We start from the raw sequence: 24925 nt of genomic DNA, 5'->3' as shown, positions 1-24925 counted from the left end.
GCTGATTATCGGCTGTGGATTTGGCACGCGTATTTTGGGGTAGTCGGGTCGAACAACGACCTCAACGTCCTCAACTCATCGCCCCTTTTCAACGAGCAGTGCCAGGGCGTCGGTCCGGCCATCAGTTTTGTCGCCAACGGCAACCGGCATGATATGGGCTACTACTTGGCGGATGAGATATACCCTAGGTGGCCCGTCTTTGTGAAGACGATCAGATGCGCAAATGAGGACAGGAAGGCCTACTTTGCGGAACGGCAGGAGTCGGCGCGCAAGGACGTGGAACGCGCATTTGGTGTGCTCCCAGTCTCGATGGGCGGCAATTAGGGGTCCAACGCGTTTGTGGCATGTCGACTGCATTGCTTCTATAATGTACGCATGTATTATCATGCACAACATGATAGTCGAAGATGAAGGTGTACAACTGACTAATTGGGCCAATGACGATGAAGCCGGTCCAAGCCACGGCGTGGCCACCCCCAACGTACGAAGGGGGGTACCTCACGATGAAAGCCGGCCGCCTCCAGGCACATGCCGACATGCGCCAAGTGGATGCGCATATACAACTCCAAAAGGATTTAATTGAAGAGTTGTGGGCGCGGAGGACTGCACGGCGATAGTTTTTTTGGTTTTATGTATTTTTTTTATTATGGTATTTTTTTTAATTAATGTAATTTTTTTTATTTTAATGAAATTAATGAATTTTCCCGTATATGTGTCGTATGTTTAATTCCGCATTTTGTGTTTAATTCCGTAAATTTAGTTATTTTTTTATAGTGCTGATGATGTGGCTAGCCTATTGCTTGTCCTGATAATGTGGCAGGAGGAATTTTAGTGCTGGATGATGTGGTAGGAGGAGAAATAGGCTAGTCTATGGTTGGCCTATTTACCATTGTGGATGCTCAAGGCGTGGCCCCCCACTACCGAGCCGCAGGGTGCCCGAGGCCCAGGGGGTGGACGAGAGAGAGCCGAGCTCTCGGCCAGGCCGAGGCTCTTGGGCGCGCGACTCGGCCCGCCACTGCAGGGGCCGAGAGCCGCGGCCCTTGGCCTCCGAAATAATTTTTTTTATTTTTATTTTTTTCAAATTTTTTTATATATTCATCATTTCTCCTCCATTTTTTTTTACCCCAAACCAAACTCCGCTCTTGCCAATTGATTTCAATTTAGTTTCAAAACATGGATTCCGACAATGAAAATTTTCAACGAGCAATCGATGAGGAGTTCGAAGAACTCGTTGCAGCGGTGCAAGCTGAAGCGGACGAGGAGGAGGCGGCATTGGCGGAGGCGGCGGCGGCGGCGGTCCCTCGGCCGATCTACCGTCAGAGGTATATCAACCGTGACCATGCCGGAGCCGACCAGCGGTTGATGGAAGACTACTTCGGCGATAACACCCCTGTTATCTGCCGGAGATTTTTCGTCGGCGATTCAAAATGTCGCAACGACTCTTCATCCACATTGCGTATTGTTTGTCTCAGCGGTACAGATGCTTCACCTTGCGTCATGATGCCACCGGTCGACCCGGATTGTCGACATATCAAAAGTGCACGGTGGCAATTAGGCAGCTTGCCTTTGCCGGGCCTGCTGACATGTTCGACGAATATCTGCAGATGGGCGAAACGACTGCCCTTAAGACGCTGAGACAGTTTTGCAAGAGTATCAAAGCAATCTTCAAAGGGGAGTATCTACGGAAACCAACGGGCGAGGAATGCCAGCGACTGATAAATATGCACGGGACTGTGCATCATTTTCCGGGCATGATGGGCAACATCGATTGCATGCACTGGGAGTGGAGGAACTGCCCGGTGGCTTGGAAGGGGCAATTCACTTCTGGTTTAAAAGGGCGACATCCCACGATGATCCTTGAAGTCGTTGCTGACTACCGCTTGCGAATCTGACATGCTTATTTTGGTGTCGCTGGGTCGAACAACGACATCAACGCTCTACAATCATCGCATCTCTTCAATGATGAGTCTTGGGGTGAGGGTCCGCAGGTCAGCTTCGTGGCCAATGGCACGCAGTACATAGGGCATACTATTTGGCCGATGGAATATATCCTCGTTGGCTCGTGTTTGTCAAGACGATCCGACAACCAGTTGGGCCGAAGCAGACCTATTTTGCAAAAAAACAAGAGGGTGCTAGGAAGGATGTTGAGCGGGCTTTTGGAGTCCTCCAAGCTCGATGGGCCATTATACGGTGTCCGGTTCGACTATGGCACGAAAATGAGATCGCAGACATCATGACTGCGTGTATCATATTGCACAATATGATAATTGATGATGAAGGCTTTCCTGCAGAGCGCTGGGCACCGGAAGATGGTGCTAGCACAAGTCACAGTATTGCAACTCCTCCACTGCATATGGGTGTACCACACAGTAATGAATACTTGATCAACGCTTCACCGATATGCGGAGTGAAATATCACATTCAACACTGCGGGCTGATTTGGTTGAAGAGGTCAAGACCGTAGAGGAGGGGGCGCCGCGTGATATGGGATCTCTTTGTTGTTCGTGTTCTTTAGAAAATTTTGGTTGTATAATTTTTCCTTTTATGATATTACAGCGAAAATTTTGTTATAATATTTTCTATGTGTTTTAATTATTATTTGCAAATAATATTTATTATAGCTAAAATTAAAATGTAACAAAAAAATGTTAAGAAAATAATTTTATTTGGTGGCCCGGAAGGCACCATTATGGTGGCCATGTTTTATGGGCAAGGGCCAAGTTTGATGGGCGTGCCCATGAAATGGTGGCTTGGGCATGCCAATGAGGGCCACCATTGTGGTCACTCTTATGAAACAATACGGTACTAGTATGTCTTTATCTCATGAAAAATTAATGGAGTATTACTATTTCTGAATACTCCTATAGTCCTACTAATGCGCACAAGAATCCAAGATATTACATGCATCCCAAATGTAGATTGGAGTACAATTTTTGTCTATATTGCATCGGATAATCTGTTCCATATCTCACCTATTATGAGTTATGACCCTTCCATCCCAACAAAATTTAAGAAATGTAAAATATAATAAGTCAAAAAAGCTAATATAATAGAGTATTGATTTTAAAATAAAATATAAGTGAAATAAATTAATAACACGTTAGAACTACTTACTACTTATAAAAATAAAATGTACTAATTATTATTGTAAACGAACAGAAATGCCAAGTATCAATAAATAGCAAATTATTGACAAAGTATATGAAATAGACATGCATTAATTACCACAACCTCATAATTTACAATAATATGTAAGTTTGGGAGAAACTTAAAAAGTAAATAGAGAATAATGCATCGCATTAACGCTAATAAAGGTAGAGCAATTAGGGGAGACGCTTAGGCACTAAAACACGGCGAGCTCCATTCTCCAGAGATGCTTCCATCCTTGAGCATTCAAATGAGCCCTAATTTTGTAATTTCAGTATTAAATAACCTTCCAAAGTAGAGTCTAAAGAAAATTTCCAATTTCCATTCTTCACTATTTACAATTTTCCACCGAAAAAGACACATCTGCCCCCTGTAACCTCACATATTCACAACAAGCCCCTCTTCAATTGATCAGGTCCGCCACCCAGTCCACATCCGGGTTTGGATCCGGCTCGACCCGATCCAGTGGATTCTCCTTGCTTAACTTCTCAAACATCTTGTCCCGCAACTTTCTCCCTGACTCGACCCGCTCCTCGCTCTCCCACGCGAGCCCCGGCCGGGCCACGGCCCTCGTCGGGGTCGTGGGCACGCTGAAATACCCGGGCAGCATCCGCGGGGACGGACACCCCCCGAGCCACGACGACGGCATCGAATTCACCTTGCTCAGCTGCAGCTGCCGCAGCGACGCCACCATCTCGCTCACCGTCGGCGACATCGGCGGCGACTCCGTCATCGGCGGGGAGACCGACTCCGGCGACGCGATGAAGGCGCGTGGGCTGAGGACGCGGAGCTGGTCGGGCGCGTGGGCGAAGAAGCAGACGCGGCGCTTGCAGGCCATCCCGTCCTTGCATGGCTGCGTGCGGTAACGCGCCGGGTGGAGCCAGCACTCGAAGACGCCGTGGGAGAACTCGCAGGCGTCGCCCTTCCGGCAGGTGCCCTTCCGGAACTCCGGGCAGGCGGTGCCGGAGTAGTGGAACTTGCGGGGGTCGCGGCGGCGGGCCTTCTCGCCCGGGTGGGCGAAGGGGCACTCGGTCCAGTCGTGGGAACGGCCGCGGGCGCACTTGCGGACCTTGAACTCGAACATGCGGAAGTTATCGCATGAGTGCGCGTCCACGGGAACGAAGTCTGCGCCGTCCGAATCAGCATCCGGAACGACGTCGCTTGAGTTGGAAGGTAAGTAGCGCTGCAGCGCCTTCAAGGAGTCGGTCTGGAAGAATAAAGAGTAGTCGTCGATTGCATTGATTGCGGTGGTCGGATCATCTGCCCACGGCGGAGTATGCCCAACGCTTCTCTCTCCTACCATCATTTCTTCTTCGTTTTTTTGGTGGTGGGAGATGAGGGTTTCTATTTTGTTGCTAATTGAAATGGAGTGGTTGAGTTTGTATATAAACTGCTCCAGAAGTGGGGCTAAACCGTGGTTAGGATATAACTGAACCATAGTTGGGTGAAAAAATCTCGGTTTAAAAATGGGGGATTCTTCAGTACGACGTCATTCGTGGACTAAACTAAGAAGGCGGAACGTGATATCGACACGTGTAGTTTACTTTAATTGGATTGGTCTGTGATTAATTATGTGGTTAATGAGAGATTAATTTTTGCAATTACTGTACTACTCCCTCCGTCCCCGATTAAGAGTTACACTTTTTCATTTCAGTCCGTTCCCAATTAAGAATCACACTTCATTTCTACCATAACTGATAGTAGGTCCCACATTCCACTAACTCACTTCACTCATATTTTATTATAAAATTAATATAAAAAAGTGGGCCTCACATTCCACTAACTTTTTCAACCAATTTTTTTTTACATTTCTTTAAATCCATGCCCGATCAAACTGTAACTGCTAATGGGCGGTGGAGGGTCATATAATGAATAGAAATGCATAAAGACTGTTTGGATGAAAGTGAAATTGAATTATTATCGCACTCGATTTGACATTATATGGGACCTTTCAAATAATGTGTTACTCTTTTACCCTTTATGTATTATCGTCTATGGAAATTGAAATATGTTCCTTTTCTTGTCGTGGTACGAATCTTTTAGTAGTAGTACACGGATTATATGAAATACAAAGACATTTAACTAAAAAAAATGCACTTAGGTGCGTTTCCTGTTAATAGAGAAGCAAAGGATTCTGAATAAAGCATCCAATGGAATGTTACTGTATTTGATGTGTAGCAAGACCAAAGTCGGCCAATTTAATACTTACCTCCGTCCTCCAAAATTTGCTACACTTTGATCCGACACGAATTTTAAGAAATGTAAAGGAAAGTGAGTTGAAAAAGTTGGTAGGATGTGGGTCCTACTTTAAAAGTATTAGTTTTATAATAAAATGTGAGTAGGAATGAGTTAGTGGAATATGGGGTCCACTACCAAAAATGGTAAAAGTGAAGTGTATCAAATTTTCAGGGACGAACCCAAATAGTAAACTGTATCAAATTTTCAGGGACGGAGGTAGTAGTTGAGGAAGACCTCGAGACTAATAAGATATTCTCAGGTTTTAAATCTGTATGCACAATGCGTTTACCACGAAAATACATGACTACTTCAGCAATGATGCAGGTGATGATGTGGTTGAAATATGATACATGAAGAAATATGGAGAGATAAATCATGAACTAAGGATTATATTATCAAAAAAAACCAATTATGCTTAGACTTCCTGAAATTCTTCATAACTATTATGAACACAAAATTTGTTGTGATTTATATGAAGATTTTATTTTGAATGTCGTAAATACTGATAGAATCATAGAACGCCAAATCACAGCCATGAACCCTAATTTGGTCTAGTTCTACGGTTCTGCAATAAAGAGTGAATTTGAGTATAATGAAACTCTATATATGAATATTTCAAATATGACGTTTTAATGTTTGCAATCAAAATCAATTAGTTATGCTTTAACTTGATGTAAGCAAAATTTTCACCCATCCTACTAATTGGATTTTATTAGTAGTACAAGACAACAAACTACAAAAAATGCACTTAGGTGAATCCACCCGAGATATTTGAAACCAATCTTCCTCATCTCTCTCCTTGGATTTGAATCCATGCTATGCATTTAGCCAAATCAACAGGAGATGCAATTACAAACGCACCAATATTATATTTATAAATTATGATACTTACTAAAATATTAACATTTTTTTATATAAAATTATTTCTTGTATCTAATAGCATCTGATTATGGCTGAATGCAGAATAGTGATTCAAATCCTCTTTCTTTTCTATATGAAATGTATGTCACATCTCTTATCCCTCTATCCTTGGTATGCACAAAGCATATTGATGTCTTTTTGAGTTGTCTGTCCTCTTTACTTCATATACATGATCAGCTCGACTTACCACGAAGACGATGACATGTTAGAAAGAAACTCGTCTACTAGAGGGAGAATACTAGTTTATTTACTCATTTATTTGATTTTTTTTTATGATTTTGGCTTTAGTTTTGAATAATTTAAATAGATGGAGGGGGGGGGGGGGGGGGGGGGGAGGTTGTGTATAAAAACCAACTGAATATTGGCTCAAATAATATGATAAATTAAATATATAGGTTTGTCATAATTTTTTTGTGAGAGAAATTTTCCTAGACGACAAATACAAAATAACCAATTGTTCATTGGAAATGAAAATTAAAAGTTTGAGAGTAATCTGAAAATCGTAAAAATTCACAAATTCTTTTAGAGTGTACAAAATAAGGATATAGACAATGCACTTCGAATGTATCAAGTGCGTTAATTATATAAATATCTCCGAAGGAATTTAAAATTTGGGGTTATCAAATTTCAAGTGTTTTATTTTTACTATTTCTGATCTTTTATTCCCTTTTTGCTTTTTTTTTATAGTTATGATATTAGAGGGCATGTCAGTCTTTTCACCAAGAGTAAACTGCACAATATAGGATGTATATCTGTGGAACTTAGTAAAAATAAATTGCATTTGAGGTGTCTAAGAGCATCCGCAACGCTGCCTCGTTGCGGACTCGATCTCGTCTCGACGAGACGAGATGTCTCGACGCCCGACGCGTTCCGGCGAGGCAAGTCTCGAGCTCGTGAGACACGCGCCCGGCGCCACGTGGCGCGCGCGGGCTGCTGGCGTGACGCCCACTCGCCGACCCGCGAGTGGGCGTCGGATTTATGACGTCATAATTCAATTTTTTTTTAAAAAAAATCAGATTTTTCAAAAAAAAAAAAATTAATTAAAATAAAAAACAGTAATATTACCGTTGAAGGTAATATTTTTAATTTTTTTTTTATATATATATTCTATATATACTCTTCTCCATTCTCCATTTTACACACAAACACACATTTATTCTCTCATCTCTCTTTCTTTCCTCTCCAATCACTTCTATAAAATCATTCCTTTATTTTTTTCTTCTCCCAAATTTAATCAATTATGGATCCATTTGAGCAAATGCGTTGAATAATGGAAGAATCGCTAGAAGCAGATCGATGTAGGGAGGAGGAAGCCGCCGCGCCTCCTAGGCGACGCCGGACATACATCCACCATAACCGGGAGGAAGCCGCCGCAAGGTTGGAACGTGATTACTTCAGTCCGAACCCGGTGTGGGGAGATATCTACTTCCGTCGCCGTTTCCGTATGTCACGCCCGCTATTTTTGCATATCGCGAATACATTGGCGGCACGGGAAGAGTTCTTCGGAGAGAAGGGTTCGACGCTGTTGGCCGTCCTAGCCACACGACGCTCCGAAATGTACTGCGGCGATCCGTCGGCTTGCTACTTGGACAAACGGCGGTTGCGTTCGACGAATACCTGCACGTCGGAGAATCCACCGGGTGACTTTGTTTGTTGAACTTCTCGCAAAGGCGTCCGGGCCTTCACCGCCGAATTTCGAAGAAGCCAACCACCGCATTGTCGGTACGCCGCTCCGTCTTCACGAACAAGTGCACGGATTCCCCGGGATGCTCGGGAGTGTCGATTGCATGCATTGGCAATGGAAGAATTGCCCTGTGGCGTTGAAGGGGTCATACACGAGCGGCCACAAAGGCACCCACCCCACCGTTATACTCGAGGCCATCGCCGACTACCGGCTATGGATTTGGCATGCGTATTTCGGGGTCCCCGGCTCGAACAACGACATCAACTTGCTCAACAACTCCGACCTCTTCGCTGAAGTTCGAATGGTAAAGCGCCGGGCATCAACTTCGTCGCTAACAATCGCCAGTATAAAATGGGGTACTATCTTGCCGACGACATCTATCCGAAGTGGCCAACCTTCGTTAAGACGTTCAACAGGCCTACGGACGAAAAGCAGTCTCTTTTTGCGCAGAAGCAAGAGTCTGCTCGCAAGGATGTGGAGAGAGCGTTCGGGGTTCTCCAAGCTCGATGGAACATTATCAAAGCCCCGGCTCGACAGTGGTTTATGGAGAATATGGTCGACATCATGTATACGTGCATAATCTTGCACAACATGATTGTCGCCGACGAAGGACCTGAGGCGGGAAATTGGTTCGACCCTGAAACCCCGGGAAGCTCAACCGCAAGTAGTCCGCCTCGAACGGGAGTACATCCGTCTTTGCAAGAGCGGTTGTCTATTCGGGCAAGGACACGTGATTCTACCGCCCACGCCCAACTCCAGGAGGATCTAATGGAGCACATTTGGGCAAAATTTGGCAACCATTAGATGATCATCACTAGAAAACTCCTTCTTCTGCTTCTTTGCCTCCATTTTTTTTTTTATTTGAGTTTAAGTGTGCAATTTGTAATTTCTAGTTTTTTAATTATGTCTTTTTTTTATTTTTTTAGGTATTTTAAAGTGTAATTTTATTTTATTTATAATGAAGTGTGTTTTTTATTAATTGAATTTGTTGGAATTAAAAATAAAAAATGGGGAATGAATAGTTAAGAGATGGTTAAGAGATGGAGGGTTGCAGGTGTTGTCTCTTAGTTAAGAGATGAGCTGAAAAGTACAGTGGGGCCCATGAATAGTGAAGAGATGAGACGGTTAAGAGACGGATAAGAGATAGCGTTGCGGATGGCCTAAACAATATATTTTAATTCATTTGATGTACTTTTTTACAATATTTTCTTTCTCATTTGCCTTTTTTTCTAAAAGCATTATTGACCTTTTTTTTTGTCACATTCTCTCTATTTCTTAACACGTTAAAAAAAATATGTCACATAAAATAGGATAGAGGGAGTACTTAATTAAATTATTTTTTTGTTCTATGTTTCATTTAGTGTTTAAATTAATTTTTTGTTCTATGTTTCATTTAGTGTTTTAAATATTAATTATTTGAAATTATAACTAATATTTTTAAGAAAGATAAATGAATTAAATGAGAAAGAATGAAAATAGAGAAAAGATAAAGATGAGAATAAAAATCATAAATATATTGAAGGAGTACGAAGGGATGAGAGGTATAACTCATAAATAAATTAAAAAGAACCAAACAAATAATTTAGATATACCAAAATACGCCATAAATAAAAAAAAAGTAAAGAAAAGGTATAAGAATGTGTCAAAATAATAAAACAATACCTCATTTTATGTTATGAAACATTGTTATTTCGACAAGAAATTTTATGTAGTATTGTTTTGTGAATTAATGAATAGAGAAAAAATTAAGAGAGATGAAAATATAAAAATGACGTTGTTTTTATTTTAAAATACATTTTATTTTTAATGAGACTATCCAACATGAAAAAATAATTTACTTTTAATGGGACGTAGATAGTATCAAGTATTGACCTAGATATAAGAATTTGTCTATCTAAAAATCCTAGAAGTATTGACCTAGATATAAGAATTTGTCTATCTAAAAATCCTAGAAAGTTAAATTAAGGTATAGCTCAATAATAGAGCACAACGATTTTTAAGCCGGTCGGTCCTACTTCAATAGATGCAAGAAGAAACATTTATTTGTTTAGTTATTATTTTAACCATAATAAGCATAAAGAGTGTCCACGTACAACTTATTTAGGTTGCCACTTATAAAGGCATGTGCCCAAATCCAACATGTAGATAGCAGAATCTATATCTTTACCGGCTCTAGCACCAAACTTTATAGTTCCATATTTATGGTACATTAAGGTTCTTTTTGCACAACCTAGCTAGTCCTATTCTCGATAGAGCGATGCATTCAGCTATAATATGGAGTAATATAATTTCAATTTATATAAAAATCAATTTATTAGAAGTAGTTTAGTAGAATATTTAACTCGATAGTGTACATAAAATATCTTTATTCTCAAGTTTCCGGATGAATATTGTGAATGTTAATCTCTTTGTTTAGTACTCCCTCGCTAAGATGACACATTGCTTAGCCGGCACGGGGTTTTAGGAGTTATTGGTTAAAGTGTTTAATTGAAGAGAGAGAAGGTGAGTGTAAGTATTAAAGTAGAGAGATAAAGAAAGATGTATATTTTAATAGGAGAGATAAAAGTGGTTGAGTGTATTAATTGGAGAGAGAAAGTTACCAAAAAAGGAAATGTGTCATCTTAGTTGGGACAAATTAAAAAGAAAAACGTATCATCTTAAGCGGGACGGAGGGAGTATAAGAGAGCAAAATCGGAGCTAGACGAATAATCGAATTTGGAATCATTAAATCTTTGTCGATTTGGTTTAATTCAACCGAATAATGTTGCAAGATAAAACAAAACGTAGATAACTCGAACATCAATTCAAATTGATGAAAAAAAAGAAAGACATACTACTATATGAATATCGTGATTAATAGTAATTGTTTATAGGGGTAACAAATTGTGGGAGTTTTAGTTGTTAAATCTAATAAAGCCTAACCTTTACTTCAAGGGTTGAATCTTTATCGAGCCAATCTAATAACTATCCAATCCAATGAGGCATAACCCATACTCGACATGGATCTGTTAAGTACATTCTAATATTAGTTGATAAGACGTGATAACAACACAAACTTGATTTTCATGATTAAAACTCGAAATTAAACCATCAAACTTAATTCGCACTACTAAACCAATTTTTTTCCCTAATTAACATAATAAAAACCCAATTTACATAATTTAAACCCTATTTACTTAATTTGAACCTCATTTGCACAAATTAAATCCCATTTATACAAAGCTAGACAATAAATTTAGATTATATTTTTAAAAAAAAAATATTTAAGTAAAAATACTCCATCTGTCCCATAAAAATAAATATTTTTGGGATAACATGAGTTTTAATGGATAATTGGTAAAACATGAGAGATAGAAATAAATAATTGTTGGAGTATTGTCAATGGAGAATGAACCCCTTTTAGAGAAACAAAATTATTAAAACAAAATAGAAGTAGATTATTTTTATGGGATGTACCAAAATATAAACATCGTCTATTTTTATGGAACTGATGAAGTGTTAATTTTTAGCAGATTATACTCAAACTCAACCCAAAACTACCAGTTTTCTAAGGAGTCAACTCGAGAATCACATAAACTCAATAAACCTTGACCTAAATTCATTAATTTTGTGTATATATATGTCGAGTTTTCGTATCGGATAAAAAATTATCAATTCTAAATTTTCAAACCTAGTATTCTCAAAGCAACTTCACCTAAAGTAGAAAGTGATATTACCATCCAACTTACTCTCTCTAATAAAATTGTGGGATGATGATTGTGTGCAGCACGACAAAATCGTTAAAATAATGTCCAAGGGTTACTTCATGATTACCAACCTAGTGCCGGGTGGAAGAAGGAATTCGAAAAAGTTGAGGGGCATCGCGTGGAATAATTGGCCTAAAAAGGGGGCATGCTGGGTTAAATAAGGAGAAGCTGAGGGGCGTTGTGGGGAGAATTGGTCAAAAATAGGGGTACTCGGTGGGATTAGAAAAGGAATTAAAGAGAAGTTTGAGGGGGGAGAAAGATTGGTCAAAAATGGTTAAGGGGGAGTGGGTGTCACGTGATAAATCGAGGAGGAATGTTGCCAGTAAAGGAGGGGACACATGCAAAACGACACAACAATAAATGGGGGTGGTCCGATGTGACGCCGTACGATGAGGCATCCCACGTATCCCTTCGCCCACGTGACGCCTCTCTTCTTTAAGGCTCATGGGTGGGCCCCATTTTTATTTCCACGGTCCTGGCAATCTCCACTTGTCCAACACCGTACGCCTCGTGCCCCTCGCCCCCACCCATTTCGGGACACCTTGCAGCTTCTAATTATAGTTTTCTTGTTTTACCTCTTTTAGCATGTGGCGTAGGTAAACTTCATTTTCTAATTTCAATATTCGTGCTTTTAAATCATTAATATAAGATCTTGCTTCTTTTGGGAACAAAGATTTTGAAATGTTTTTAGAACGCTTTGGCAGTATGTGGTTTAATGTTAATGACTATTTAAAAAATTTAATTAATTGGAATTATTTTACACTTCAACCTAATAATTATCTGTTCTAGTCTAACTGACATATTTTATTTTTGTAATACTCCATATTAAATGACATATTTTTAAAATAAAATATTATTATTATTATCTTTTTACACTTAACTCACGTAACAATTCTTAGAATAAGACAGATAGAATAATAATGTTAAATGAAGTTTTTGTTTCTTGTTGTTCTCTTTTCTTTTCATTCTCGGATCTTTGTTTATTGTGACCAAGCAATCAACAAATTCATAAATAATGGTTAATTAACAACAAATAGGCACGAAAGTTGGGAGATGCAAAGGCCAATGCTGCTCCGATGGAAAGTGGGAAGAAGTATTTAACAGAGAGGAGAACTATGTAATGGTGATATGATTTGTTGGGGGTTTCAAAAGGCCTAGGGATGGTAACATGCATTGAGTTGGACTCTTCTAGGAGAGAATCGCGATTAAGACAATCTACGCAAGTGAAGTCATTGCTGGGAATGGTAATTTGTTGAACTTTCACATTTACCATTCTTAGTTGTCTTTGAGCATTTTCTTTTAAATAAAAACATAATAATTCTCTCCCTATTCTATAGAAGATTTCTATATCTTTCATAATAGGAGATTGTATGAAATGATGTTTTATGTATTAAATGTAGAGAAAAAATAATATTTTATTTTGAAAAATGAAGTATATTTACTAAGATAGACCAAAAGAAAAATGAACTATTTTTATTTGAACAGGAAGAACTACTTTTTATAAACACAGATTTTTTGAAATCACACTGCTTTTCTTTCTTAAAAAACGTCATATGTACTATATATATCCTCTATTCGGGCAGGATCTCCTGCTTTGCACAATAGAGACGGTGGCTTATACACACACACAATAATTTAAAAAAAAAATTAAAAAAGAGAAAACAATATCTATGTTTGGTTCTTTGAAAGCTATGTTTCAAAGCACAGCCCCTACTGTGCATAGCAAGGGATCTTGGCCTCTCTATTCATCCGGAATGCTATGGTTTGAGCAGCCAATAAAGAATTACTACTATAAACTTAAAAGGTCCCAATCTTATACTCCAAACTAAGATTTATTCCACATGTTTGAAGACTTCATGCTTTTATCAGATAAAAATTTACTACTACCTCGTCCAAAAAATAAATAAATTATAAATATATGAGTTTTAATGCGCAATTGATAAAGTAAGAGAGGGGACGGAGGCGATGAAATAGTATTACTATATTATGTGATCCATATTTAAAATAATGTGCCGGGTTAGTATAAAATGATAAAATTTATTTATTATTTATGGGCAGATGTAATATTACTTGGTTAATTTTTTATTTAAATAAATTGTAAAACCATCTCCAACCATATTCCAAAAATGAATTTTTGGTGTAGAAATTTTCTCCAACCATACACCAAACTCAAATCCATTTTTGGTGTTTTTTGTGAAACAACACCAAATATGGTGTCACTATAAAAAAAAATTTAGACAAAAACTCAAAAATGGTGTAAATTTTGAATTTGGTGTAAATTATTGAAGCAAAATTACTTTTTAGTATGATGTATACTCAAAAAATAAATTTAAGTTTGGTGTAACGATGGGAGATGTCGAAGCACTTCTTTTACTCTTTCAGTCCTTGCGCGTATGCTGATAACGACAGGTTGTGCTCTGCTAAACAAAAACATATAGTATTTGCTTGCTGCTGCTTCGCCTATCTTTTGGAAGATGTCGTCACATATTTATCTGTTTAGAACTAATAAAATTTTATACTTCAGACTATGATTTTCAATAATTTGGATACTGACGCTTGAGATATATGTTGTGTTGTAGACAACTAGAACTCCATATATTATTCTCTCTTAAAGAATCATTTTGCTATTTTTCAATTTAAAGAAACATTTACTTTATTTAAATTTTCTCTTAACACTCGTATTTCTCTTAAAAATACAGCCTTCATATAATAACGGTTACATCATTTATATTGTAATATGATTTCACTTATTTTAGTTAATGGTGTACCGTTTCAATAATTATTGAGAACAATTGGTTACAACTTACATCACGTTAGATCAGCGGTTCCTAAATTATATATTAATGCATTTACAATCTTTACATCTCTACAACTTGTCCACTCCCTCCATCTCACAAGAATATGCAATTTCAGTTAGACATGAATTCTAATAAACAAATGATAAAGTAAAAGAAAAGCAAAAAGAAAAAGTAACTAAAGTATTGTTAGTGGAAAATGAGTTTACCTCATTAGAGATAAACGAATTTCTAAATTAAGAAAGTGCATATTATTGGGACAAACTAAAAATAAAATAGTGCATATTTTTATGGTCGGAGGCAGTATTGTATAGATGACGTAACCGTTTCAATAATTATAGAGAAAAATTGGTTACACCATGTTTGATCAGTGGTTCCTAATATATACTCCCTTCGTTCGTGGAATGTTGGCCAATTTTGCTATTTCGGTCCGTCTTTAAAATATTGTCCACTTTGCTTTTTTTCTATTTTTGGTAAATGAACCATATTTTCCACTAACTCATTACACTCACATTCTAATATAAAACTAATATATAAATATGAATCTACATTCCATTAACTATTTTATCTCACTTTTCTTCACATTTCTTAAAACCGTTGTTAAATATAGAAAATACTTCGTGAACGTAAGTACTGCCTAAATTACATGCTCACAACTGGCCTTTTTTATTGTATAGACTGCACTTAGGCCATAATATAGGTTGCACTTTATTCATTTACATCAATGCAACATGCATCATTATTTTTGCATGTGGATCGAACACCAACAATGCCACATACTTCATTCACATTCGAAAATACACTTAAAATTATATACTAGCATTTCTTTCGACATTATTTATGTATATTAACTTATGATATTTTTATTGCAATACCTGTTTCTATCTAATGCAGCCGCTATAATATTATAAAGATTGCTTATGTTTATTGCAATAGCAGATCGTACGGAATGCAGACTCTATAATGTTGCAATAAACTACGAAGTAATCAACATTGAAATAATATAATATATCCAAAAGTAGCGAAAAATCAACTTACCTATGAAAAAAATGAATGGCACGCTTCAAAATTAGGATATGGTATAACCGGATGGAAGTAGATTACATCAATAATCTTTCTTGGTTAATTCAATTATATATACATCTTTTTCTAAATTGCCACATGACAAATGCTGGCTTATATAAGAAAATGCAAAAAACTGAAGTTCGAAAAGTAGTATAATATCCATCTCATCTATACATCAAAACTCTAGCAAAATAGCGAAATAAATTAAGTTATGGAGGGCCCTGAATTTCCTATCTTCTTCAATAATATAATATGTTATACATATATTCAACTATAATGACCAAAAACAAATTGAGTTGCTTTTAATTACCTCAAGGTGAATCAGGGGATGCTGTGGGAAAATATCGGCGAACACACTTAGAAAAATTTTCGACAATGAAGAGTATAAAATCGAAAAAAGTTTACATACTAATAGATCTAATTAACATCAAATTTTTCTTCAAAGTTTTAGTTGGGCGGTAATGAAACAACCAAAGTATCCTTAAATTTACTGTTAAAGTTTCTAAATCTGGTTGTCTTGTATCGTCTTGGTAATAATCATGTCTGATCATTTATATAAGTCGGATAACCCTCCCCTATCTATTAAGGGGTGGATCCATATGAAGTGGAGTATTGTCTCAACTCCAATTAGTTTGAGATCTTTTGAGAGTGTCCCAAAAATTCATCCGCGTGGACTCAAAGGCTTTGGATGAGTAAGGGAAGTTGGAAGCTATATATAAGGGTTGTTCAGCTTCAATTAGTTTGAGGCCTCTGGATAGTGATCCAAAAACAAATCCATGCGAACAAACTTAATTCAAAACGAATAATATCAAACTAATATACAGTCGACTGTCGTAACACGACGTTCATTCCAGCCACAACCACACATTAAAATCTCTAAATCTTTCTAATGGTAAATTTGTAATTGTAACAGGATCGATACTATAGGATGACTTTTTGTAGTGGGTTATTTTCTATCTTGACTAAGATAGCAAGAGAATATGATGAAATTCTAAGCCATGGCGTGATTTCTTATACTTTATATTGTCCAGTGATAAAATTTAACCCATAATATATTGTCATAATCACAATCACCAAGAAGTAATATCAAATGACTAGGGATCTGTCTACGTTGATGGGATTTGGAAAATCTTGGGGCAGTTTCGACTGATAGTGAAATCCAATAAACAAACAAATAATGTGTGGTCATTTTCAATAGCTCCTATTTCATACATAGTACGTTTAAAAAACAAAATCTGAACCTAAATTAGAAATCCAAATTGTGAGCACAAACCTAATTGCAACAAGGCTTTCAGGTCAAACTAAGTAGTAAGTATTATATATATATGCCTCAAATATCTTAAATAAGCAATTTTTTTTTTTAAAAAAAGAAAAAGTATTCTGGAAGTTTTCTTGGTATGTATTATTGTATCATAACATGTCATGTCGCAATCTATTCTGGTTATCTATGTTTGTTTACTGATAGTAAAATGTTAACAATATCTTTGTAAAAATGAAGTTAGGTAATTTGATTTATACATAATAGTGTAATCAGCTAAAGTCATTATATAATGAACTTCCCGTTCAATCAAAAGAAATCATAAACTTTCTCCAGAACCTTAGAAAATCAACGAGGCCACTAATAAAATTTGGTGAATATTATTAGTCATGAAAAAGTAAAAGCTAGGCACAATCTCCCCGTTTGGCCAAAATATAGTTACAAATATCTCGTACTCTTACGTAAATTTTAGTCATGGTTACATATGGCTGGTCTCATTACATATCTCGCACTACATACATTGATTTTAAAGCATTTATATCATTTTTTTTCTTTGATATATACAGTATAAAAATGCAAATTTAATAATATTTTTTCAAAGGGTAAAAGTTACGCGTGCACTAAATTCTATAGTTAATAGTATAGGATAAGGTTAAATACGAAAATGCGCAGTGAAACAGGATGTTAGAGACGGCCATGACATGACAATACTATTGTTTCTTTTCTTTTATTTTCTTTTGTTTTTTGATTTGCAGAATAAGAGGATTGTGTAGATTCAATGGCAACCCCATTATTATAAGAGACACAATTCCGTTACGTAGGTTCGAGTCCGGTCTAGCTAGTGAGTTAACACTACAAAAAAATCACTGTTTCCCGACCAAAAATAGCAAGACCTTCATATGTGCTCGGAATATAGCGAGCACTTTATCTTGTGCTCGGCAAATTTCCGAGCACACCTAACTGTGCTCGGCAATGTAAAAAAATGATGTATTAACTTGCGAGAATTGCAATCACAGGCAATGTGATCGATTTTGGTAATTTACTTGTGCTCGGATAATCCCGAGCACCTTAAAAGTGGTTGGAATACTGTGCTCGGCATTTTCTAAGCACAAAGATGGTGCTCGGAACTATTACTTAATAATATTGATATTATATGTTCAAAATAAATTTTAATATTTATGGTGAATGATCCACAAATTTTATGAGATGTTGCTAAAAAAATATTGATATATATTAACAAAAAATATTAACATGCCTTAAATTATTATTGTTATAGAATAATTATTAATTATTTTTTTATAATTCCCCGAGCACATACACGACGCTCGGCATTGTCCAAGCACAAAGATGGTGCTCGGAACCATTACTTAATAATATTGATATTATATGTTCAAAATAAATTTTAATATTTATGGTTAATGATCCACAAATTTTTATATATGCAAATTTTCTGAGATGTTGCTAAAAGAATATTGATATGTTCTAACACAAAATATTGACATGTTTTAAATTATTATTGTTGTAGAATAATTATTAATTAATTTTTTATAATTCCCGAGCACATTCACGGTGCTCGGCATTTTCCAAGCACAAAGATGGTGCTCGGAACCGTTACTTAATAATATTGATATTAAGTGTTCAAAATATATTCAAAGTATGCAATGCAAATTGTTGATAATTTTTTTTTGGTAAGGCGAGCACCATATATACGCCCGGAGTAGTCCGACCACTAAAAATGTGCTCGGCTATAAAAAAGACTTGTTTAATTACTAAAAGTATGAAAAAAAAGACTTGTTTAATTGTTGATTGTCCAACCACAACAAATGTGCTAGCCATATAAAAAAGAGACATGTGAAAAAATATTTTTACGTGAAATTATTCAATAATAAATGTGCTAGCACATTTATTATACAAAATGTGCAAGTCATATAAAAAGTATATTTTTTCACATGTCTTTTTTTATATGGCTAGCACATTTGCTATTTTTATATAAATAAAGAGTGAACTAGATAAAAAGTGCTTAATGTTTTCAAAAGTTATATTGCAGGCCTTTAGAGAAAAAAAATACCTCCACATAATCCTACTCTTTTACATAATCACAAATCAGATATTTGTAGCCATTATATTGCCCAAATGCCTTCAGGGGCATTTTAGTCAAATAAGAAAAAGCTGTACACCTACTCCACTGTCTTGCAGCAGACCTACACTCTGCAATGTCATCATATTTGAAATTTCCCAAATTTCGGACGATATACATTTCGTTTTTGACAGCAGACCTACACTCTGTAATGCTTCATAATTTTCACTCTTAAATCATTTCATATTTGACACTACAAACATAATTCCCTCCGCAGACCAACCCTACCGACGGTATACAGCTTGGGTATGCCTCTCTCTCTCTCGACGATTTTTGAAATTGCTGTAAACCTACCGTTGATTACTCGCTTATTCATCCATAGCACGGTAAGCGTACATCACAAATTAGGTAAGTTCCAACGTGACCGGTAAAATGTCGGATGGTTTTTGTGTTTTCCTGCAGCTGATTTTGGTTGTATTCAGTTCAAATTAGGGTTTGTGTGTATCGGTAAAATGTAGTATGTTTTTTGTGTGTTCCTGCAGCTGATTTTGGTTGTGTTCATTTCAATTTAGGGGTTTATGTGTGTTAGGCTGTGTCGTTCTAATTTTTGGGCAAATTGCTGAATTTTGGGTTTTATTTTTCAATTCAGATCCTATTGCAATGTTTTCTTCTAGTTCTCAATCTTATGGGTCAAGTTTCAATTGGAATTGGCCTCGTCCAGAGATTGTGAACTGTAATCATGATCTTGAGGCTGAGCTAGTGACATCTAGGACGGCTGCTAATCCTGGTCGACGGTACTATCGTTGTCCAATATGGAAGGAAGATGATTGCAGATTCTTTCGTTGGTTTGATGCGGGTCTATCGCCAAGCCAAGACACTTACTTCCAAAAAATCAAGGTCGAACGAGACAAGTTTGAAGAACAACTCCGATGCAAGAATATTGTGGAAGGTGTTCTTGAGGATAAATTGCGCATGAAAAGTGAGGAATGTGACGAGCTGAGGTTAAAATTGAGCATGAAGACTGAAGAGTGTGTAGGTCTTAAGTTAGAAATTGTTAAAACCACCAAAATGTCCCGAAATATGAAGATTGTAATTTTGTTGTTATAAGTTGTAATTATTTTCCTAATGTAATGGTAACACTTTTCTTCTTGAACTACTCGTGTTGTAATTATGAAGAGGGACACTTTTTAGTGAATAACACCCGATGTACAAAACCTTTTGTTGAATAACACCCGCAGGCACTAAATTAATCTCGAATGAAGTACAAAACGTTTGGTTGAATAACACCCCACGTACACGCTTAATCAATAAACATGGAAAATTGACGTCCCATAAGCATATACAAAAGTATAGCCTTAGAATACAGCCAAAAAAAGGCATAAGAGCTAGCCTTCACAAGAAAACAAGCAAGCATGATGAGTTGTACTGATCAGACAAAAAACATGATAGAATTCAATACTAACCTAAACCCCATGCCTTCCCATGCCACCTTACCATAGTCAAAAAACAATATCCAGCTTAATGTTTCACAAAAACCTTCAAAACTAACAAAAACCAACACCATTGTTTACAGTTTTCATGTTCCCAACACTTGATCACCCCGATTATTCAATCCTGATCCCTGCGACGGCCACAACGTTGCGGATGAGTCTTGGTCCTGGTCCGACGTGTGCCAACCCTTGGATCAGATGGGTTGGTCTACAACAAACAACAAAAAACAAACATGTCAAATTGAATGCCAATAGTTAGGTTAGGAAATGAAAAGTGATACATTGATATCGAATACTACCTCTTGATTTGGCTGCCTTACCCGACTTGTGCTAGGTCGTCCCCTACAAGGCCGATTGGTCTGTAAGTGACAAACAAAACCATTAAAACCGTTAAAATACTGACCAGTGGGTAGGGAATTCATATAATCGTACTGAATAGTACCTCTTGGTTTTGAACTCTGTCACCGCCATCCGTCGTGGGTGGCTGACTGGGTTGTGAATTCTGTCCTACTTCGGTTCGATCTTCTACACGGGGATCATTGATGCATGTTCTCCTGTTATGGCCATCTTGTCCGCACCGACGAAATCTGAGTATAAAGGTTCGTCGTAGTGACTCAGATCCATCCTCGTGATGACGAACCTGAGGCTCTTCACGCCTCACTTTCTTTGGCCGTCCGCGCTGTCGCCTCGTCCTTGGGGGCGCCAGTTCAAATCCAACACTAGAAGTCTTGGACCAATTATCCATCCTATTGATTGGGTATAAGACATTCTCGTACAGAATCGACATTGTGGATCGTAAATAATACCGGGAGACATAGTCTGCTACATCCTTCCCATTTTTGTTGATTGTCGCGATAGCGTGAGTGCATGGGATCCCAGTCAACTGCCATGATCTGCACGAGCAAGTAAAATCACGCATGTTGACTACATACTGGCCAGACGGTCCAGTCACCTGGTACGAATCCTCTCCATTCCATGTTGCTCTCCAAGAAGAAGCCATGTCGTACAGCTTATCCACAATCTCTTTGACAACAGGCGGCAGAGCATGATCGTATGTCTTGACCCACTGGCCTCTAATCTGAATCCTCTCCATTTGACTCGTCCGGATCTCCTCCAACATGGTTATAATGGCCAACTCTCGAGCAATTGCTATCTTTGAATTAAAGGTCTCGCAGATATTGTTCAAGATAACATCACAACAAACATGTGAGGAGAAATACGCCTTCACCCATTTTTCTTTTGGAGCAACACCGAGCAGGTATTGATGTGCTTGGGGATATATAATCCTCAACGCCTCCATCCGCTCCACATACTGTTCGTGGGTTGTACTTGATGCAAGCTCCCACAATAGTTCCTTAAAGTTCTCCTCAATGAATCTCTTCTTGAAGTTGTTGTATATATGCTGGACACAGATGCGATGTTCGCTCTGTGGGAAATCCTCAGCGATGACTTTTGCAAGACCCTACCAAATTCATGGAACACATCACCCATTAGCACATACATGAGTAATCCCAACACACAACACCCAGTAGCACATGTATAATCCTCTACAAACGACAAAATCTATAATCACAAACGAACTATTTCATCTATATGCCAAATCGCAGTTAACGTATTCATTATTTAAATATCACAATTAGAGTATATAATTTCTACTGAAATTACATTACTCGTACCTTATGTTGATCAGACATGAAGACGTATCTTGGGGCATTATCGTGTATGTGAAGGTCCTCTGATAGGTAGTCGAGAAACCATTTCCACTGTGCGTATTTCTCGGCCTCAGTCACCGCCCACGCAATAGGCCACCAACCATTGTTTGGATCAATCCTCATGGCCGTCATAAGTTGTCCCATGTACATACCTCTCAAGAAACAAGCATCTAAGAAGATAATTGGACGGCAGAAACGCATCCAACCAGATTTCAAAGGCCCGAGGCAACAATAAAACCTCAAGAATCTGGGGCCTACCAATTCAGGCTCCCTGAAGTTCTTGTAGTGTAAATGCACACTCGAATCAGGGTGTGTCCGTTCCAATTCTGACTTGTAGTAGAACAATCGTCGGTATTGGAGTCCTGTCTTGCCAAAGATACCCTCTAATGCCATGTCTCTTGCGCGATACGCCTTTATCCTACCAACTTTCAGCCCGAACTCCTCATCCACACACTGCCGTATAGCTGCCAATGGAATGTGGGGATTTGCTTTGATTTTCTCCATGTAACGCGCAGCTAGCCACTTGGACGTGAGCCATCTCTGCTCCAACACTTGCGAGCACGTGTGAGCATGATCTCTATGAATATTCATTACCACATAATCGGTATTGTTGTGGGTTTTAATCTTCCTTTCATACACATACCACTCACATGCTTTGCCTTTACAAATGGCACGAAGTCTCTTCCCATCATTGTTTATGACATCCGCACGTCGTCTGGTCATTATGGCGTACTGGCGCATGACCTCATAGAAGAAATCGCGATCCTTAAAAATATCACCAGGTTTCCAACATGGAAGCTCATCGGTCAGCTTGAATGGAGTGTACTTTAAACCCTTTTTCTTGAACCCCTCTAAATCTTCAAGATCTTGTAGATCTTGTAGCTCATCCACTGTTTCTTGCTCACATAGTGGGTTTTTATCCTTCAAATTCCGTTGTTCCACAACAGGGGAGTACTTTCGGTGTTTCTTTGCCCATGCATTGCCCTCACCATTCAGCTCTCCAGTACCTTCTTGTTCGGTGTCTGCATCCGCACTTCGCTACTGTTCCGGTTGTTGCTGACATATGCTCTGGTAATAAGATGTAAATAGCTGCTCATCTCGACACATGCTTGCCAAGGAGATAAAATGCCCAACCCCATCCTCATCATCAGTCTCACATCACTCGTTATGCAGATGACATCCGCCGGGAACATACTCGAACGATGGACAATAAACATCATCTTGGACAACTTGATCGGGTACTTCTCCTGCAGTTGGATGGGCTTCTTCTGAAACTACACCAGTTGGAGCTGACTCTTGCACAGAGGTGTGAACTTCGTCCGTGAACAGTTCATGGGTAATGTCCTCAAGAATCGGGATAAATGAACTGTCAACCCGAATGTCCGCTTGTAGTTCACATTCACCGTCCATCACCGGTTGGTACACCTCTTCAAGTACATTCACACCCACAGTTTCATCTTCAGGGCATGACGAACCAATTACCTCCTACGCAATACAAAAGTGAATCAATACACTGGGTCCACATGCTCAACACAACCAAACAAAATACTAAATAACAAACGGGGTACTACATCATTTATGGAAATCACAACTGACAAACGGGTAACTAACATCAATCATTGTGAATCACAAATCACAAACGGGGTACTATGATATGAATCATTTAATATCACAACAAATTACCTCTTGCACGTGTGCATGGAGGTCTTCTCCTCCAACTTGTCCAACATCTGCCATAGGTTCAACGACATCTGGTATTGGTTGTTGTACAGCTTCAACAACTTCTGTTATTGATTATCTAACGGCTGCCATCACTTCGACCGAAGACACTACTTCGGATGGTACTGCTTCGGATGGTACGACGTCGGATACTACTGCTTCTGAGGAAACCTCTGCAAAGACTTTCTCCAAATTTTGACGTGCTACCTCGTCGTCCCTTTTCCACTTAGCACGGGCATCTTCCAGACTTTTTACAATATATTCATCGAACACAACGTCCTTATCATACCACCCAATCATCAGAGGCTTATTGTTTACTACCTTCTGCTCCTGCATCCTATTCCTCGGTGGAACCTTCTGCTCCTGCATCCTCTTCCTCGGTGGAACCTTTGGGACAGTTGGTTCAACTTCAGCTTCTTCAATCTCTTCAATAATAACTCCTATGGATTTCCGTGTCTTGAATTTGAGAAGCGCTTGCGCTTCCTCTTCCATCTTTTTCAGTATAGCAGCAGCTCGGGTTATCTCCAAAACGTATATGTGAACTAGCTTTGTGCTAGTAGCAGCAACCTTGAGGAATTCGATGAGGTGCTCATCGTCAACAATGGGCATCAATGGACCTCCTATTAGTTTGCCCTCACAGCCAGGACTATACTTTGGATGAACGTAATAAAACTCGCATATTGTCTTCCTATCATACTTCAACTTAAGTACCATACTAGACAAGTCTATCAGGGCGAATTGGTTAATGTCGCAGTCGTTAAAGAAAGTCACATAACCACCAACATACTTCTTCTCATCTTTGGCCCCGAAGAACGAACCACCATGATGGAAAACAACCGAAAACTTCCCAGGAGCCTCCCCTGTTATTCAAAATCAGACAAAATTAAACTTGTGGCAAAATTAGACAACATTACACTTGTGAAAAAATCAGACAACTTTAAACTTGTGACAAAATTAGACAACATTAAATAACCTAACCTAACTAACATAATTCAGATATGGATCTAAATTACCAACAAATTTCGGAACCCTAAATCACAAACTGAGACTATGTATCAGTGAAATTTTGTGAT

The 24925-nt window shown here is 38.1% G+C and overlaps 2 protein-coding genes across 2 annotated transcripts; one reads left to right on the top strand and one right to left on the bottom strand.

The window, feature by feature from the left end:
- Positions 1-1173: 1173 nt before the first annotated feature.
- LOC125189484 lies at positions 1174-1892 on the top strand. Its single transcript, XM_048086758.1, has 2 exons — positions 1174-1392; positions 1473-1892. Exons 1-2 carry the CDS (start codon positions 1174-1176, stop codon positions 1890-1892), a joined length of 639 nt encoding a protein of 212 aa, XP_047942715.1.
- A 1297-nt stretch (positions 1893-3189) lies between these two features.
- On the bottom strand, positions 3190-4520 carry LOC125191203 (zinc finger CCCH domain-containing protein 20-like). Its single transcript, XM_048088712.1, has one exon. It carries the CDS (start codon positions 4451-4453, stop codon positions 3551-3553), a length of 903 nt encoding a protein of 300 aa, XP_047944669.1. The 5' UTR covers positions 4454-4520; the 3' UTR covers positions 3190-3550.
- Positions 4521-24925: the final 20405 nt, after the last annotated feature.

The sequence above is a fragment of the Salvia hispanica genome, chromosome 5 (assembly GCF_023119035.1).
Source record: "Salvia hispanica cultivar TCC Black 2014 chromosome 5, UniMelb_Shisp_WGS_1.0, whole genome shotgun sequence".
Taxonomy (NCBI): Eukaryota; Viridiplantae; Streptophyta; class Magnoliopsida; order Lamiales; family Lamiaceae; genus Salvia; species Salvia hispanica.
The sequence above is the reverse complement of the archived record's forward strand: the minus strand, read 5'-3'. Positions and strand labels throughout refer to the sequence as shown.

Bases quoted from the DNA above. Each gene is read 5' to 3' on its own strand.
- LOC125189484 (XM_048086758.1), top strand. From the start codon at position 1,174: ATGGATTCCGACAATGAAAATTTTCAACGAGCAATCGATGAGGAGTTC. The intron at 1,393-1,472 runs GTTATCTGCCGG...TGTTTGTCTCAG, and splicing joins ACTTCGGCGATAACACCCCT to CGGTACAGATGCTTCACCTT.
- LOC125191203 (XM_048088712.1), bottom strand. From the start codon at position 4,453: ATGATGGTAGGAGAGAGAAGCGTTGGGCATACTCCGCCGTGGGCAGAT.